This window comes from Solanum tuberosum, unplaced genomic scaffold (genome assembly GCF_000226075.1).
Source record: "Solanum tuberosum cultivar DM 1-3 516 R44 unplaced genomic scaffold, SolTub_3.0 scf00004, whole genome shotgun sequence".
Taxonomy (NCBI): Eukaryota; Viridiplantae; Streptophyta; class Magnoliopsida; order Solanales; family Solanaceae; genus Solanum; species Solanum tuberosum.
In genome coordinates, this window is record NW_006238930.1 from 3,308,867 (window position 1) to 3,324,520 (window position 15,654).

At 34.4% G+C, this 15,654-nt stretch overlaps 3 protein-coding genes across 3 annotated transcripts; 2 read left to right on the plus strand and 1 right to left on the minus strand.

The window, feature by feature from the left end:
- Positions 1 to 3,056: 3,056 nt before the first annotated feature.
- On the plus strand, positions 3,057 to 6,785 carry LOC102580221 (serine/threonine-protein kinase D6PK). The gene is made up of 3 exons (XM_015307480.1): positions 3,057 to 3,431; positions 3,930 to 4,981; positions 5,713 to 6,785. Exons 2-3 carry the CDS (start codon positions 3,948 to 3,950, stop codon positions 6,572 to 6,574), a joined length of 1,896 nt encoding a protein of 631 aa, XP_015162966.1. The 5' UTR covers positions 3,057 to 3,431; positions 3,930 to 3,947; the 3' UTR covers positions 6,575 to 6,785.
- Positions 6,786 to 7,420: 635 nt separating this feature from the next.
- On the plus strand, positions 7,421 to 11,439 carry LOC102577737 (uncharacterized). The gene is made up of 5 exons (XM_006338559.2): positions 7,421 to 7,825; positions 8,061 to 8,146; positions 8,490 to 8,795; positions 9,264 to 9,347; positions 10,810 to 11,439. The coding sequence occupies exons 1-5, from the start codon at positions 7,466 to 7,468 to the stop codon at positions 11,129 to 11,131; spliced, it is 1,158 nt and encodes a 385-aa protein (XP_006338621.1). The 5' UTR covers positions 7,421 to 7,465; the 3' UTR covers positions 11,132 to 11,439.
- LOC102580544 (putative pentatricopeptide repeat-containing protein At3g01580) lies at positions 11,166 to 14,008 on the minus strand. Its single transcript, XM_006338558.2, has one exon. The coding sequence runs from the start codon at positions 13,695 to 13,697 to the stop codon at positions 11,748 to 11,750; it is 1,950 nt and encodes a 649-aa protein (XP_006338620.1). The 5' UTR covers positions 13,698 to 14,008; the 3' UTR covers positions 11,166 to 11,747.
- Between the last annotated feature and the right edge of the window lie 1,646 nt (positions 14,009 to 15,654).

A 15,654-nucleotide genomic window follows, 5' to 3' on the forward strand; every position in this document is an offset into this window, starting at 1 on the left:
TAGGCTCCTTTTGAATTTTCAGCCACAAATATATAGTTGCATATACAACTTGTCCAAAATAAAGCTCATGAGGGAATGATGGGAGGTATGTTGTTTATCCTCCCTACATTGATCAGACTAATTCACTAATTAAGAAAATTATCTATCGAAAAGTTCTTGTTCATTGGAGTTGAAATTTGTGACATTGATTTAAGGGTAACACTTTTTACTAATAATAATAATATATTCAATGAGATTTAGTAAAGATAGATTATACACATATCTTAGCTCTCATCTAACTCAGAAGTAGAGAAATTGGTTTCTATAGATAGGCGTGAAATGAATTTTTTTTCTTGTTTTCAGTGATTATTATTCCCAAGTGAAGGATGCATTGCCATTGACCTATGCTGTTATAAAAATTTAATTTCTAAAACAGAGCAATTTAACTGTACAATATTTTGTTGTGTTGTTATTTTATGCATTAAGTACTTTTGGCGTATACATTAATGGAGTAATAATAATAATAATAAAAGAATATAATAATTAAAAGAACACGACAGGCGGTCCACATGCGACGGTTCCGGTTCACGTGCGTGCACATGTAATACCCCTTTCCCTGTCCCGGTTCAACTTTGATGCCTCTTATCATCCCATATAATTATTTATAGTACATTAATACTACTATTACTTTACTAAATTTAGTGCAATTTTGTAATCTAATCTACCATTCATAACTAGTACTAGTACTATTACTATTACTATATGTCAAATTTTTACTTTTCCATTAACAACTTACACATTTCCCGATTCACCAATCAGGAGAAGAATAATTAAATTTTTTATTTATTTAATTTGTTCATGAGGAACTTAAAATTAATATGAATTTTGAATTGAATAAGTATATACATATGTGTGTGTTTTTTCATCTATATTTATATTTAACTCGTAAATTCATAGTTGTGTTGGATGTGTTACACACGATGAATTAAAATTTTCATTTGTTAGTTGAAGATACATGTTTTAGTAGCATATAGTTATGTTTATGCTGATATGACAAGGCAAGAATGTGCAATTTTTCTAAAGAGAAATAAAGCATAAAGGGAAAAGTCTCATTAATAGTTAAAAGTCAACCCAATAAAAAAATATCATTCTAATAAAATTGGAATTTACCCAATCTTGAAAATATATGATTGGCATTTAGGAGGAAGGTAAAAACTATATTTTCTTTTCAAAATTGAAACTTTACACTTTAAGTGATTGATATAAGAATAAATTGCAATTATGAAAGCTTAATTACACAAATTTAAAGTTAGTAAATGTAAAAGCAATATGCGTCATAAGATTATCACAGTTTTTTTAAAAACAATTTGGACCTTAATTCCAATCATATCAATTGTAGAAATTAAATCATAATCTAAAAGAATCTCCTTCGAATATAGTTCAAATAAGGGGAAGAAGTGATGATTATGGATTATTAAAAGTTGAAAAGTATATAACAAAGCCAATAAATGTTACTTAGTAGCTTGTTTACCCACGTTATTCGTCGCTTGGAAATATGCACAACCAAATAGCTTCCTTTGAATTGCTTTGACCTTCAAGCCACACAAGTCAAACACGTCATTACTAAGAGATGATTTGATACGTCAATTAAATTATTTTTGGACCAATTTATTCCATTGAGATCTATATAAATTTATTTTAAATATTATGGTTAGGTAACGATATAAATTTATCCCGATATCTTTCCACCTTATTTCGCTTACAAAACAATCCCTAATTCCTAATGTTACATCTTCCATTCATGTTTGACTTGACACATTCTTTAATGTTGAAAAATGAAATTAAGATACTTAACAATAAAAGTAAAATAGGTACTCCATAAAATAATAAATTATTTTTTAAACTGAACAGTTAAAATAAATAAATATTTTTAATATAATAATTGACAAATAAATGTGGATGATTCAATGTGAAGAAACAGTCGCTTTGCTCACCGGAATTTTCTTACCTTTTTATTTTTGTTTTAAAATTAAATGACATATAAGTATTATTATAGTATTAAACGTTAAGATCGTGTATTATTTCATTTTTAAAATAGCTTTTACTCAAATTTAGTTTCTAACAAATATGTCATATAATGTCAAAACTAGGAGCAATATGCAAAAATGTGATAAACAACTATTCTTGGGACAGTTTTTTTGTACATGTGTGTATATTTTCAAGTCTCTTTATTCATCTTATCTTATCATATTATTGATTGATTGAAAAACAATAATTGAAGTGATTCTATTTTTCCATTGACACCTATGCTTTCAATTGGGTAATGTACCTGGAATTTATTGTATATTTCAAATTAGAATTTTGAATTTTTAAAATCTCAACCTATTTAATGAAAACATGCCTTTTCACTTGCATGTAATTCAGAGGTTCTGTCACACTCAAAATATCTGCAGTAACTACCCGTCACTCTGAGTAAAAAGAATTCAGCAGTAATTAAAAAATATTTTTTACTTATTCAATTTAAATAATTTACCATTTTATAAAATATTATACATTGCACTTCAAAAAGTTTGTTGCTTTTGAAATAGATCAAAATAATATAAATTGTAAAAAAATGTACTTTCAAATTATACATTTTCTATTCTCACAGTTACGGTTAATAAATATCTATAAAAAAATAAATTATTTTCGATAAATTTAAAGAATTAAAATTACTTAGATAGTATTTAAGGGACTATTTAAATATACTACAAAAGATAAAAGATCATTTTTATCATTTTCTCCCAAGAATTATATTAAACTTTCAATTTATTTGGCTTGATCTGATTATAAGTGTCAAATTAACTTGTATTTAGAGTGAATTGTCAAATTGGAATGAAATCTTCTATTTTTTCTATCTATTTAAAAAATTGCATAAAAATATTAATACTATAAGTAATAATAGTCAATGATTAAAAGTAAGTAATTATTAGTAAAAAAAATTAAGATCCCTTTTACGATGTATATAGTAAATAAGACAAATAATTTGAAACGGAAAAATATTTGTTTTTTGTTTTGGTAGTTTACCGAAGAAAAGAAGCATCGTATAGGATTACAATATAAGCGTTTACGAAAAGGTGAAGATGAAGGAGAAAACAGAGTAAAATATAGAAAGAGAGAGAGAGAGAAATCTGATGTATCAATTTCTTCACTAAGCTTTTCATTTGCCTTTTTGCTTTGTTTGTTGTGAGTTTTGTTTGATTGATTCATTTACTCTGTTTCTCTATCCTTTATTCGAAATAATTAGATTACTCAGTCACTCACATCTATTAGACTCTTTTTATTGTTACGATCGGATCTGAAAAGGGGAGAGGACCCAGAAAGAAAAAAGGTGCAAAGCTGTTTCCCTTTATAAGCGGAAAGGGTCTCAATAATCATGGCACATCATTCGTTTTTCTCCATTTGATTATCAGGTGATTTCAACAACCTATTACTCTCTCTGTTCACTTTTTTTTTTGATTTATTTGTGGATATACAACTTTCTGTTGATCCTTTGGAGGAATTGTATGATCATTTTATTCTGATTAGTTCTGTGACTTTACTGTTATTCTATGTAAAGTTTTGTAATCAATGCTGCATTATGAGATGATGGAATCAATTCATGTAAAAAATTATTCAAACTTTAGTTGAAAATTGTGAAATTTGAAAAAAGTACTTAGTTTTGTTTTCAAAATGGAAATTGGAGTTATATATGACCGTGAATACAAGTTGGACTTGTTTTTGAATTTTGTGACTAATTTGGAGTGAATAACTTTTTTGGTATTTTTCAAATTCCTGGATGAAGTTGAATTCCGGATTTTTTCAGAATTTTATGTTTCCAGAATTCAACTCCGGAAAAAAGTAAAAAAGTATTCATGATCAAACTGTTAAGTAGCTAATTTTTCTTCACTTTTAATTGTGTAATGGCAGTGTTTACACCAAAGAATACAATGGAGTCTCTTGTTGATGGAATCAGTTCCTTGCCAAATGTTCACAATTCATTCGCTGCGGTCGAGTGCAATACATCTTTGGCCTCCAAGATAAGTCATCCTCCTTTGATGAAACAATCCGAAAACAAAGAGTCATCTATCTCATATCCAATAGCAATGGACCTTGGTTCCAACACAGCTCATACTCAAACCGGATCAGTGACTGGTTCAAAGCATTTTGAAGCAAATGAAGATACTGTAAATCAATTAGCAGAAGGTTGTTCAGGAGAGCAGGTTTTGGCTTTGGAAACTGAATCATCTATCAAGGATTTACACTATGTTTCGAAGAATAGTACTTCAAACGATGATTTGAATGCTGCTGCTGCCAAAGGATTGCCATCTGAGTCAGGAATCACCTATTGTCCTAGTCCTCAAAACAGTTTTTATTCTGCTACACAGTACACAGAAGCCAAACAAAGTTTTTCCAACACAGAAGTCAGTGAATGTGCTAGCAGCACTGTGGACAAGTCTGGTGAAAGTGGTGATGTTAGTAACTCTTGTGATCTTGTTGAGAGCAGAAAAACAAGCTTCTACAGAGGCAGCACAGGTAGTGATGTTAGTGATGAAAGCAGCTCTAGTAGTTTCAATAGCACAACAGTATATAAACCGCATAAGGCAAATGATACAAGGTGGGATGCAATTCAAGTTATTAGAGCCCGTGAGGGAACATTGGGTTTTAACCACTTTAGACTGTTGAAGAGATTGGGATGTGGTGATATAGGAAGTGTTTTTCTAGCAGAGTTGATTGGCACAAGATGTTTCTTTGCCATGAAAGTGATGGACAAGGCAGCTCTAGAAAGTCGCAAGAAACTTGTGAGAGCTCAAACGGAAAGAGAGATACTGCAGTCTCTGGATCATCCCTTTCTACCAACACTGTATTCACACTTTGAAACAGACAAATTTTCCTGCTTGGTGATGGAATTCTGCCCTGGTGGAGATTTGCATGCACTTAGGCAAAAGCAGCCAGGAAAATTTTTCCCGGAGCATGCTGCCAGGTTAGTGTTTGTCCGCATATCTTATTCACCTCTTTGCTTTGTGTTCAAGATATCCAACTATTGCTGCAATCTTAATGATTAAAGAACTTTTCATATTGCTTCCTGTATAAACCAATCTGTTACCATCATCGTTATGCTTTAAGTGTCTTAAAGGTCTGTTGAAGTGGGAATGGCTTTAATTTATAATGTAAGGAAGATCCTGTGCATATATGTCTTCTGCTAATTGTCTCACCTTTATAGGCCTTGCGTTCAAACCATGATGAGTGAGATACACTGCACTGTGCTTATAGCTGTTGACTTTTTTTTGTCTTGTTGTTTATTAGATCCATATCTGTATGTTTGCCTTGATATCTCTTTACTTGAACATGTTGATTATTTTCCTAGTCATTTGTAATTTTTCTCAACATTGAGTTCAGACCTTTCTTGCTGTGTGCAGTCCAGTAGCAAATATTGTTTTTCCAGTTGCATGTTCATATTCTTCACTGTCATTTGGCTTAAAAAAGAAACTGACTGGTGTAATGTTCTAAAATTTTGTTTGCTGAGGCCAATGGAGTTGAATATAACTGAGTAGTTTTTTTCTTATTAACCAAAGATAAGTTCATTCGGATAGACTTGAGACATTACATCTACTGTAATCAATGATAGTATAGGTTGGAATTACGTAGTTATGACTTATGATTGAGTTTTGTTACGATTTTTACTGTTAATTTTTTTTTTTTTTTGGAGTATAGGTTTTATGTGGCTGAAGTCCTTCTTGCTCTAGAGTATTTGCATATGCTTGGAATCATTTACAGAGACCTTAAACCAGAGAATGTTCTGGTTCGAGAAGATGGCCATATAATGCTTTCTGATTTTGACCTCTCTTTGAGGTGTGCCGTGAGCCCGACTCTAGTTAGATCCTCAAATTCAAGCTTAGAGTCCAAGAGCTCATCATACTGTGTCCAGCCTGCTTGTATTGAGCCATCTTGTGTCATACAGCCTGCATGTATCCAACCTTCATGTTTTACACCACGTTTCCTAAGCAAGACCAAGAAAGAAAAGAAGTCCAAACAAAAAACTGAAACATATAACCAAGTGAACCGCCCTCTTCCAGAACTCCTTGCTGAACCAACGAGTGCTCGATCAATGTCTTTTGTGGGGACACATGAGTACCTAGCTCCAGAAATTATAAAAGGTGAAGGACACGGCAGTGCTGTAGATTGGTGGACATTTGGGATCTTTCTCTATGAACTCTTGTTTGGACAAACTCCTTTCAAGGGAGCAGGCAACAGGGCAACGTTGTTTAACGTTGTCGGTCAGCCCTTGAAATTTCCTGAAACACCTAGTGTTAGTTTTGCAGCAAGGGACTTGATAAGAGGCCTACTTGTGAAGGAGCCACAACATCGCCTTGCATATAGGCGAGGGGCTACTGAAATAAAACAACATCCTTTCTTTCAGAATGTGAACTGGGCACTTATAAGATGTACCAGTCCTCCAGATGTACCAAAGCCGTCCTCCATGACATATAATATGCCCCGTACACCGCCAGCAGGAAAGACCCCCGGAGTTGATGTGAAGCCTTCAGGTAATTATTTTGAGATTGATTTCTTCTGAGGAATTCTTTTCCTTGGCAGCAATGCCCTCACTGCCCTTATACGAAGAGCTCAACGTTTAGGAAAACACTGTTTTTGTGTTCCTTTATGCTAATGTAAAGTGCATACTCTGTTGAAATGCAAGATGCATAGGAATTAGATGTTGAAGGCCATTTTTCCTTGTATAAGTATGTTGTTGATATTAATGAAGAAGGCCTTGATGTGGCTATAAAGCTAGGTATTGCTGGATGTGATGTTTTAAAATTTTCAATTGAAGAATCAAAAGTTGATGTGCCATAATCCAGTCATTTAAAAAGTTGATGGCGATTGGGAGTATTAGATGGAACTGCAAATGCGTAACAAGTTGGGATTGACTATATGGTTTTTGGATTAATTAAAGAAAATGTATACATAGATTTTGGTCAAACATAACTCAAAGAAAGTTTATTAAAGCAAATGAATTTGGCACCTTTGGTCCCCCAAAGTTTACAGTTGGACCATTTTCATAAACAAATTACTAAAAAGTGATTTTTCAACGTGAAAACAATTTTGATGAATTTTCAACTTGGAAATTCCTTAACGACAAGTCAATATTCTCACATACTTTGTATTTAGAAATGGAGTCGTTCTTCACCAATCCCATTAATTTTCTTCAAATGTCACATAAGAAAGATGAAAATAAATTGAATAACTTATCTGGGATCATAGTGTATTTCTTTTATACCATCAAGTAAATTTAATTGATTTTCATATTTATATTTGAAAACATATAGTACAGTACTATTTAATTGATGGGTGATTTGGAGTAAATATAGTATTTAATTTTTTTTCCTGTTATTTTGCTGGAAAATTGGTCGTGGTCAAAATATCATTTCTTCCAAATCAGTGGCGGGTGTGCCTTGTTAGGCTTCCCATGCCTTTAAATCCTCTCTCCTCCTCAATCACATTTTGCTTGCACTTCTCTCCAAAACCCTTCACTCGCTTATCTGCGCGATCCCTAGTTAACGCCATGGCCGGAACACCGGAGAACTTCTCCACCGACGCTACTGCCGACGCCGGCAACGCCAACGAGGATGTCAAGTTTGGGTTTCAGCGTTCGGAGATGTATCAGAGTAAACTTGCAGGCACTGCGACCTCCTATGATCGTCATCTGTTCCTCTGTTACAAGTCTCACGAGACTTGGCCTGCTCGCCTTGAAGCTTCTGACTCCGATCTGCTTCCCAAGTCATTCTCTGCTGCTCTTAAAGCTCGCAAAGATGATATCAAAATCAAGGTTAGGTTTTCTATAACTGATTGTTTTTGTCAATAAATGCTAGGAGAAACTTCATTGTTGTGATTACTGCGTCTTTATGTGCTAATGTCTAGAACGAATTAAAGGTAATATGTTGTCACTGGAATAATTTTCTGCTTTTGTAATTATTTCTGGAGTGAATCCAACTGATTTAATATTGAGGTTTAGTTGATTGGTTGATATTGATTGATTTTTCCCCGGTGATTGTTTGCTGTAGACTCTTTTGACAATATGCGAAGTACGTGATGACATGGAAGTATCAGAAGGTGATATTCTGATTTTTCCTGAAATGATCAAATACAGGTAGTTTATTTGTTTATTCATTTATTCTAAAATAAAATTTGGCATTGAGCGGCACAAAGCTGATATTCCATGCATTGGGCACGGCTGACAAAATAACTCAATTTTAAACAAGAAAATGACAAATAAGATCCATGAATTTGACTTGATTCTATTAGCTGGATCCAAGCTTTCTGATATTTTAGAAGAAAACGGTTTGTAGATACCACACTGAAGTTGCTTTTTAGTTTACATGCTTTCTCTTTGGTAGCTTCAAAATGTCGATCTAAACGTGTATGCATTGTCGGATTCGTCCGGATCTGTTGAGTCTCATGGTTTGCATTGAAGCCTTGTTTTTATGATGAAGGGATTTGAAGGAGTCAGATGTGGATGCATTTGTTGATGATGTGCTTGTCAATGGCAATCCTTGGAGCTCTGGATTGCAGGAGTCGCTGAGTGGTTCTTATGTGTTTATCTGTGCCCACAATCTTCGTGATCGAAGATGTGGTGTTTGCGGACCTATTCTAATTGAGGAATTTAGCAAGCTCATTGAGTCCAAGGGCTTGAAAGACAAAGTTCGTGTGGCAGCTTGTTCTCATATTGGTGGCCACAAGTATGCTGGTAATGTTATAATCTTCAGCTCAGGAAAGGATGGAGGTATTGTTGGCCACTGGTAAGTCATATTTTTCAAAGGAAGACCTGGAATCTCACCATAGATCAATTTGTAATCTAACAACGGTAGCATGATTGAAAATGTTATTTTCATGAAGATAAATTTATTTTTAAAATCTCTTACCTTGCAAACTATTATATACTGATAAAGGAGATGGAAGGTGGGAGATGGGTCATGTGGGTGGGTGATATTTTCGAGTGCTAAATATTGACTCCATTAGTTACATATTGGTTGAAGCAAGTGCAATAAAGTAAGAGTTGTGATACATTAAAGGAATGGTCATTTTCTCCATTCAGTGCAAAACATTTTCGTTGTGAGAAGATGTTGAACAATTTAAGCCTACCTAGAAAATGATTTTGCAAAGAAAAACACACATTCCAAGCAGCATATCAAAGATCAATAAAGAAACTTTGCCTTAGACTGTCCATTACATACATGTTAAATGTGCTCTATGTTGTGGTAATGCAGGTATGGCTATGTTACGCCAAGTGATGTACCTGCTTTGCTTGATGAGCATATTGGAGAGGGAAAAGTCATTGAACGACTTTGGAGGTTTGTATTGGTTGTCCTCTCCTTTGTTTTTCTTTTGCATGCTTCAGTGCTGTTTTGCTTCATGGCACGGCTTAATCATGAGGAAGTATCTTGATGTTTTCCATGGTTTTAATTCTAGGTAGATGTATATATTACTCTTCAACTATGAGATTGTGCTCAACATACACTTTAACTGCAATTGTGCTTATTCCTATGCCATTTTTGTCTATCCTTTCATTTTGAGGGAGCAACCGTTGCTTTCTTTTCCTTACAGGTTTAGGATGGGAACAATGTTATACTTATTTAATTTATTATCACTCACTTACTCCTCTTACTACTAATTAAGTAACAAAAGGTTGTCTCTTATAAAATTAGGATGAAGAAATGCTTGTTAACAGTGAGTGCATAATGGAGGTATCAGAAGATGATGGATCCCTTGTTATCTGGATCTGTGTTTGTTTGTCCCTAGTTATTTGGTTGGTGTTGGGTGCCTATGCTTAGCATCGATTTTAAGACAGGTAGAGAGTTGGTTGGTCTGTTGTTTAAAAAAATCTCCTTTACTTTTGCTATCTGATTATCTCATAGCATGGCAAAGTTTGATTTCTTTCCATACTATTTGGTCTAGTGGCAAGGTGATCCCGCTCCCATTGCAGAAAGAACATATTCTTGGGTTAAGAGTGTTATCGGTTGGAAATTGTGTGGGGAGATTTTTCCATTACTAATAAAATTATTTACCTTATAAAAAATCAAATGGATGTTGTATGTTTTTTTTTTTTTGATGACAAGGGAAACCCGTAGCCACTATCCTTTGGGTGCGCACAAGGTAAAAACCCCGCTCCTATGCAATAGCTCGCAAATCACATAGGAGAGGTAACCCGCACTAGGCAAGCCCGGTGCGACGAGCTCTCCAAAAGGCAAACCCCTTGCTTTCGCTGGCAAGGGGTTTCAAACTTGAGACCTCCAACATGGAAGTCCCAAGCCCAAATCACTGGGCCACCCCGAAGGGTCAAATGGATGTTGTATGTTGAAAGTATTATATTATATATCTCATATAATGGGCCACTAAATTTCAGAAACTCGGAGTTTATTCCTTTCTCCGCATCTCATCATCTTTATTTGATCAGGAGGGAAACTTGTTAATTCTTAATTATTTGTCTCTTAGTAAGAATTCATTATGTTTAAACAGTCAACTAGTCCTTGATTGAGGCTATATCTGGATCTGTCTCCATAATGGTTGGATTAGTTTCTATGAGGACTGCTTGGGGGAAGCCATACCCCTTTATTAGGATTAATTGCCTCAATGGGGTCACTATTTGCTAGATTTGATGGTTTGGTTGGCCTACATCATATGCTTCTTTGACCTCTAAAATTTTACGGATGGAGGAAACGTCTTCAGCACTGCTGCGAAAATTGATATGTTGCTTTTATTTTTTAAATTGCTGTTATCACAGATGTGATACAACTCTACTCTGATCTACTGTAGGGGCCAAATGGGACAATATGAGAAGGTAACTGATAAAGTGGATGAACAGAAGGTTCCTGAAGTAACCAATGAAGAAAAGAAGCCTCTTGAAAATGGAAGTCAGGAGAGTAGTGTAACTAGTTTCAGCTGTTGCCAAGGTGCTGCGGGAGTTTCTTGTTGTAGAGATGCAAGTGCTGAGCAGAAAGAGAACAAGAAAGGGCAGGGAACAGTTTCAAACTGGTTCGGCAAATGGGAGCAGCGTGAAATACTCGCAGCTGTAGGTGTGGTTGGAGCAGTGGCAGTTGTCGCTGTGGCTTATGGCTTTTACAAGAAGTCACGGTGAAGCATGTTAACTCAGGACAAACTTTGTGCTCAAGAGTTTTCGGGTATCTAGGTTTTGTAGAAAGGTAATAATGTTCGAGATAATCTCGGACACTGAAAATGCATACATATTTGGTATATTGAGAGAATTAAATGCGATTTGTAATTCGACTATGGAGATGAGCTCCTTTGCTCGTTCCCAGTAAGAACTAGAGGGGCTGATAAATATGAAGTGCCAACTGATTGCTACATGTAGAATGATAGTTTTTACTTCTCTTGCTTTGGAGTCAACGGTGATTTTATGTGATGTGTTTTGGGCAGTTTTTGCTTTTTTCTTCTTGTGAAACCGGGTGATATAATTGTCTTTTCAGCCTGCTCCCTTTGACCACCATGGAAAAAAGTCAGAGCTATCAAGCAGTAGCGATATATTTGGTGTCTTTACTTCATCGATGCAACCTAAGAAATGTTTGACATAGATTTCGTCCTCTTAACAGTTGAGGTTTTGAGTTCAAATCACAGATGTCTTTATGTATCAAACTTCAGAACTATATGCAGCAGAATGTTTGAATTAGGACCATAGATATGCTCTTACGTCCCTGTGATATCCACCGTTGTGTAAAACGACGTGAGCCTCATTCCTAAAGTCTAACAACACTTTGGCCAGTTATCTTTTTCAATTCTCTCTCTTTAATTGAACCTCTAAGTTCAGCTGCATCATCCCACTTCCCATCAACAGCATACACATTTGATAACAGGATGTAATATCCAGCATGATCTGGATCTAACTGGAGAACATTCCTGGCAGCGACTTCTCCAATCTCTGCATTCTGATGAATCCTGCAAGCACCAAGCAAGGCCCCCCATACGTGTGCTCCAACCCGTGACTGCATTTGGTTAATGAGGCACATAGCCTTGTCCAATTCTCCGATTCGTCCAAGTAGATCAACAATGATTGCATAATGCTTTGATTCTGGCATCAGTTGGTACTCATTTAACATTATGTTGAAGAATTCAATCCCTTCCTCAACAAAACCTGCATGACTACAAGCTGCTAATATTGAAAGGAAGGTAACTTTGTTAGGACATACCGTGGAATCTGTAACCATACGATGAAATAACTTAATTGATTCCCTAGCTTGCCCATGAATTCCGTAGCCTGCAAACATGGAGCTCCAGATAACAACATCTTTATCTGTTGATCTCTCAAAAACCTTGATAGCCTCATCCAAGCTACCACATTTTGCGTAACAGTCAATAACTGAAGCTCCGATGAACGAATTGCTGATGAACCCACCTCTAATTACATAACTATGAAGACAAGAAGTCAATTGAAGAACCCCCAACTCAGAACAAGCTCCAAGAATTTTAACCATCACAGTAGCATCAGGTTGGATATCGCTGGCCATCATGTCACAAAATATTTGCATAGACTTGTTGGCCATTCCATTTTTAACACAACCACATAACAGAGCAAACCAAGAAACAGGATCTTTGCTGGGCATCCTGTCAAATACGATAATCGCTTCCTGAGGTGAACAACAGCTCATGTACATATCAATCAAAGCAGTGGAGACCAATTTATCAAGTTCAAGACTTTTATGAAAAGCTAATTCATGTATTTGCCTGCCTTTGTCTAAATTACAACAAGATTCACACGCTTGCAAAGCACTGATTACACTTACGGAGTTGGGTTCAATTCCTTTATAAATCATCTCATCAAATAGACTTATAGCTCTATCAGTAGCATCATTATGAGCACAACAGGAGATAATACAACTCCATGAGATTACATCTTTCTCCTCCATCACCCTAAACCAATTTCCTGCATAAAACATGGACCCAGATTTCGCATATAAGTTCAGCAGAGCGTTTGATAAAGAGAGGGAACCTTCATAACCCATTCGAAACACGTGTGCATGAACACTTTTTCCAGCTTTCAAATTCAACAACTGAGTACAAGCAGAGACAACAGTAACAAGAGTTATTGGGTCTGAACTAATGCAATGCGCCATCGCCATTCCAGTAAAAACAGCTAGTGCTACATCAGGCTTAAAGTTCTTCTCATATCCAGTAACCAGAGTAGTCCATAAAACAATATCCGGTTTTGAATATTCCTCAAAGGCGCGAAAAGCATCGTCCATATTTCCACATTTCGAGTACATGTCAATGAGGCCTGATCCAAGAAACATGTTTGAATGAATCATACCATATTTCTTCCCCAACCCATGAATTGTTTTGCCAAAATTTGTTGCTTTTAATGCAGAACACGCCTTTAATGCAAAGAGTAGAGTAAAATGATCAACCTTTTCGAATGAAAACATAGACGTAAACAGAGATGATACTTCCTCATATCGGTTCTTTCCACAGAAGCGTTGCAGAATGCGATTGCAGGTGTATAGATTTGGGTGAGGAATTTCATCAAACAGCTTACGCGCAGTTTGAAGAGGTAACAACTCGAAATATAACTCGGTTATTTTTGCAGCCAAGTGAGTGTCGTAAGTTCTGATAGTTAAAGAATGCAATTGAGTGAGAAAATTGGTTGTTCTACATACTCCGACGACCTTCAACACAATTTCCGGTGATCTCATAAGTCCCAGGAGATAAACCGTTCAATCAAATTACATTTAGCCTGGTAAGTATTTTTTAATTTTCAGTTACTTAAATATAAAATAAGTACAAATTTAATCGAATTTTGCCTCCAAAAGAATACACGGTAGACAGTAGTTGATTAATAACAAGTCATTATTTTTTTGATTAAAGAAAAAAGGCTTAACAAGTCATAATTTTTTTGGTTAAAGAAAAAAGACCTAGCAAGTCAACTGCTCTACAAAGTCGAGAAATGAGATTAAGAAATTGAATCAGGATTCCTTCTGAATGAGAAATAATTAAATAAGAATAACTTGTAATAATCATGGTCAATTGCTCCTAAATTCAAGAAATGAGAATAATTAAAAGAGTAATCACGATTACTTATCAATTATGGGGAATACGTTAAAAAGAATGGCTTCTAATCACACTCTAATTGTTGGTAAAAGTCAAGAAATGAAATTATATTATATCTTCTTAGTTCTTATATATTGTGGAAAAAATTTATCAAGTGAGATCCCAAAAAACTAACCAACTAGAAAATAAAAGGTCTTGACATTAATTTTTTTAAAAAAATAATAATTATTTATTTAAATATTGACCTGATGTAATGACCTACTAGTGGCATGATCATCAATTTCAGTGACATGTTCATGAATCCTGATAATAGGGAGCTAAATTGTTAAAAAATTGAAACAAGTTGTCCCAAAAACTTCAAATTAATTAGTACTAAAATATATGAGTCTTGCTAAAATAACTATAAATACCCTCTTCCATTCTCTAGTAATCCAAATTAAAGTTGTGTTAGTATGGCTAGTGGACAAGAATTGCTAAAATATGTTTGCTTCTCTTTCACCATTCTCCTCCTAGCAACTTCTGGTATGTGACTAGCTATATATATATATATATCAATCTTTCTCTTTATCTCTTTCAAATTTTAACAAGATAAACATATCTAATGTTATGTTTGGATTCTTCAAAAATATCAATTAATAAGTGTCAAATCTTTTGAAAGTAGCGCATTCTTTTGAGAATCAAATAAGAGTACAACAAATATTAATGAGCAACATATATGTGTTATTTATTATGTACTACTTCTATCTCAATTTATGTGACACACTTTCTGTTTTAGTTTGTCTAAGAAAGAATTGTCACATTTCAGGAGTGTTTTAAATTACAAATTTCAAAACAAAAAAAGAAAATCTTAAACTTTCTGTCAAGTCAAATGGGTGCATAGAGATCATATTTTTTCAAGTTTATATTATACTATTAAGAGAAAATGGTCAAAAGCCCCCCTAATCTATATCCGAATTTTTAACTACACACTTTAACTTTACGGGAATCCTATCACCCACCTGAACTGTTTATAATTGTAATAATTATCTCCCTAAATGCTTAGTTGGCAATGTGAGTGTATTTCACTCTCTCAAAGAGAGTGAACATAATAAACTATTACTAAAACTTTATTTTTAATATATTTTTTCAATAAATATATGTATTTTTAATTAGTTATTTTTCTTATTTATTTTCTTTCTTCTCCATAGCAATATAAAACAAATCTCTCCATCATTCACCACCTCTAAACAGGTGTTGCCACCACCATTTTTACCGAATTCTTTATTGTTCATTCCAAACAAATTTTTAAACTCATGTAATACTCTTACAAAATCAATCAACCCAAATAAACTGTAGATATATTTATATATATTTATATCATCCCAAAAGATTTTGGATCAAATTTGAGAAAAAATGATCTGGGTTTATTTCAAGAGTCTAGGTACTCTTTCACTATTTCCACTTAACCTGGGTTTATTTCAAGAGTCAAGAGTATGCTTCCACTATTTTCATCCCTAACTTGCCGCCGCCATCATCATCGAATTTTCTCTGACAAATTAAATCAATCATCAATTAGAATATCAAAACAAAAGTGTTCAAATTAAAGCATGTTATTCAAGTATT

Bases quoted from the DNA above. Each gene is read 5' to 3' on its own strand.
- LOC102580221 (XM_015307480.1), top strand. From the start codon at position 3,948: ATGGAGTCTCTTGTTGATGGAATCAGTTCCTTGCCAAATGTTCACAAT. The intron at 4,982-5,712 runs GTTAGTGTTTGT...TTTGGAGTATAG, and splicing joins TTCCCGGAGCATGCTGCCAG to GTTTTATGTGGCTGAAGTCC.
- LOC102577737 (XM_006338559.2), top strand. From the start codon at position 7,466: ATGCCTTTAAATCCTCTCTCCTCCTCAATCACATTTTGCTTGCACTTC. The intron at 8,796-9,263 runs GTAAGTCATATT...GTGGTAATGCAG, and splicing joins GGAGGTATTGTTGGCCACTG to GTATGGCTATGTTACGCCAA. The intron at 9,348-10,809 runs GTTTGTATTGGT...GATCTACTGTAG, and splicing joins GTCATTGAACGACTTTGGAG to GGGCCAAATGGGACAATATG.
- LOC102580544 (XM_006338558.2), bottom strand. From the start codon at position 13,697: ATGAGATCACCGGAAATTGTGTTGAAGGTCGTCGGAGTATGTAGAACA.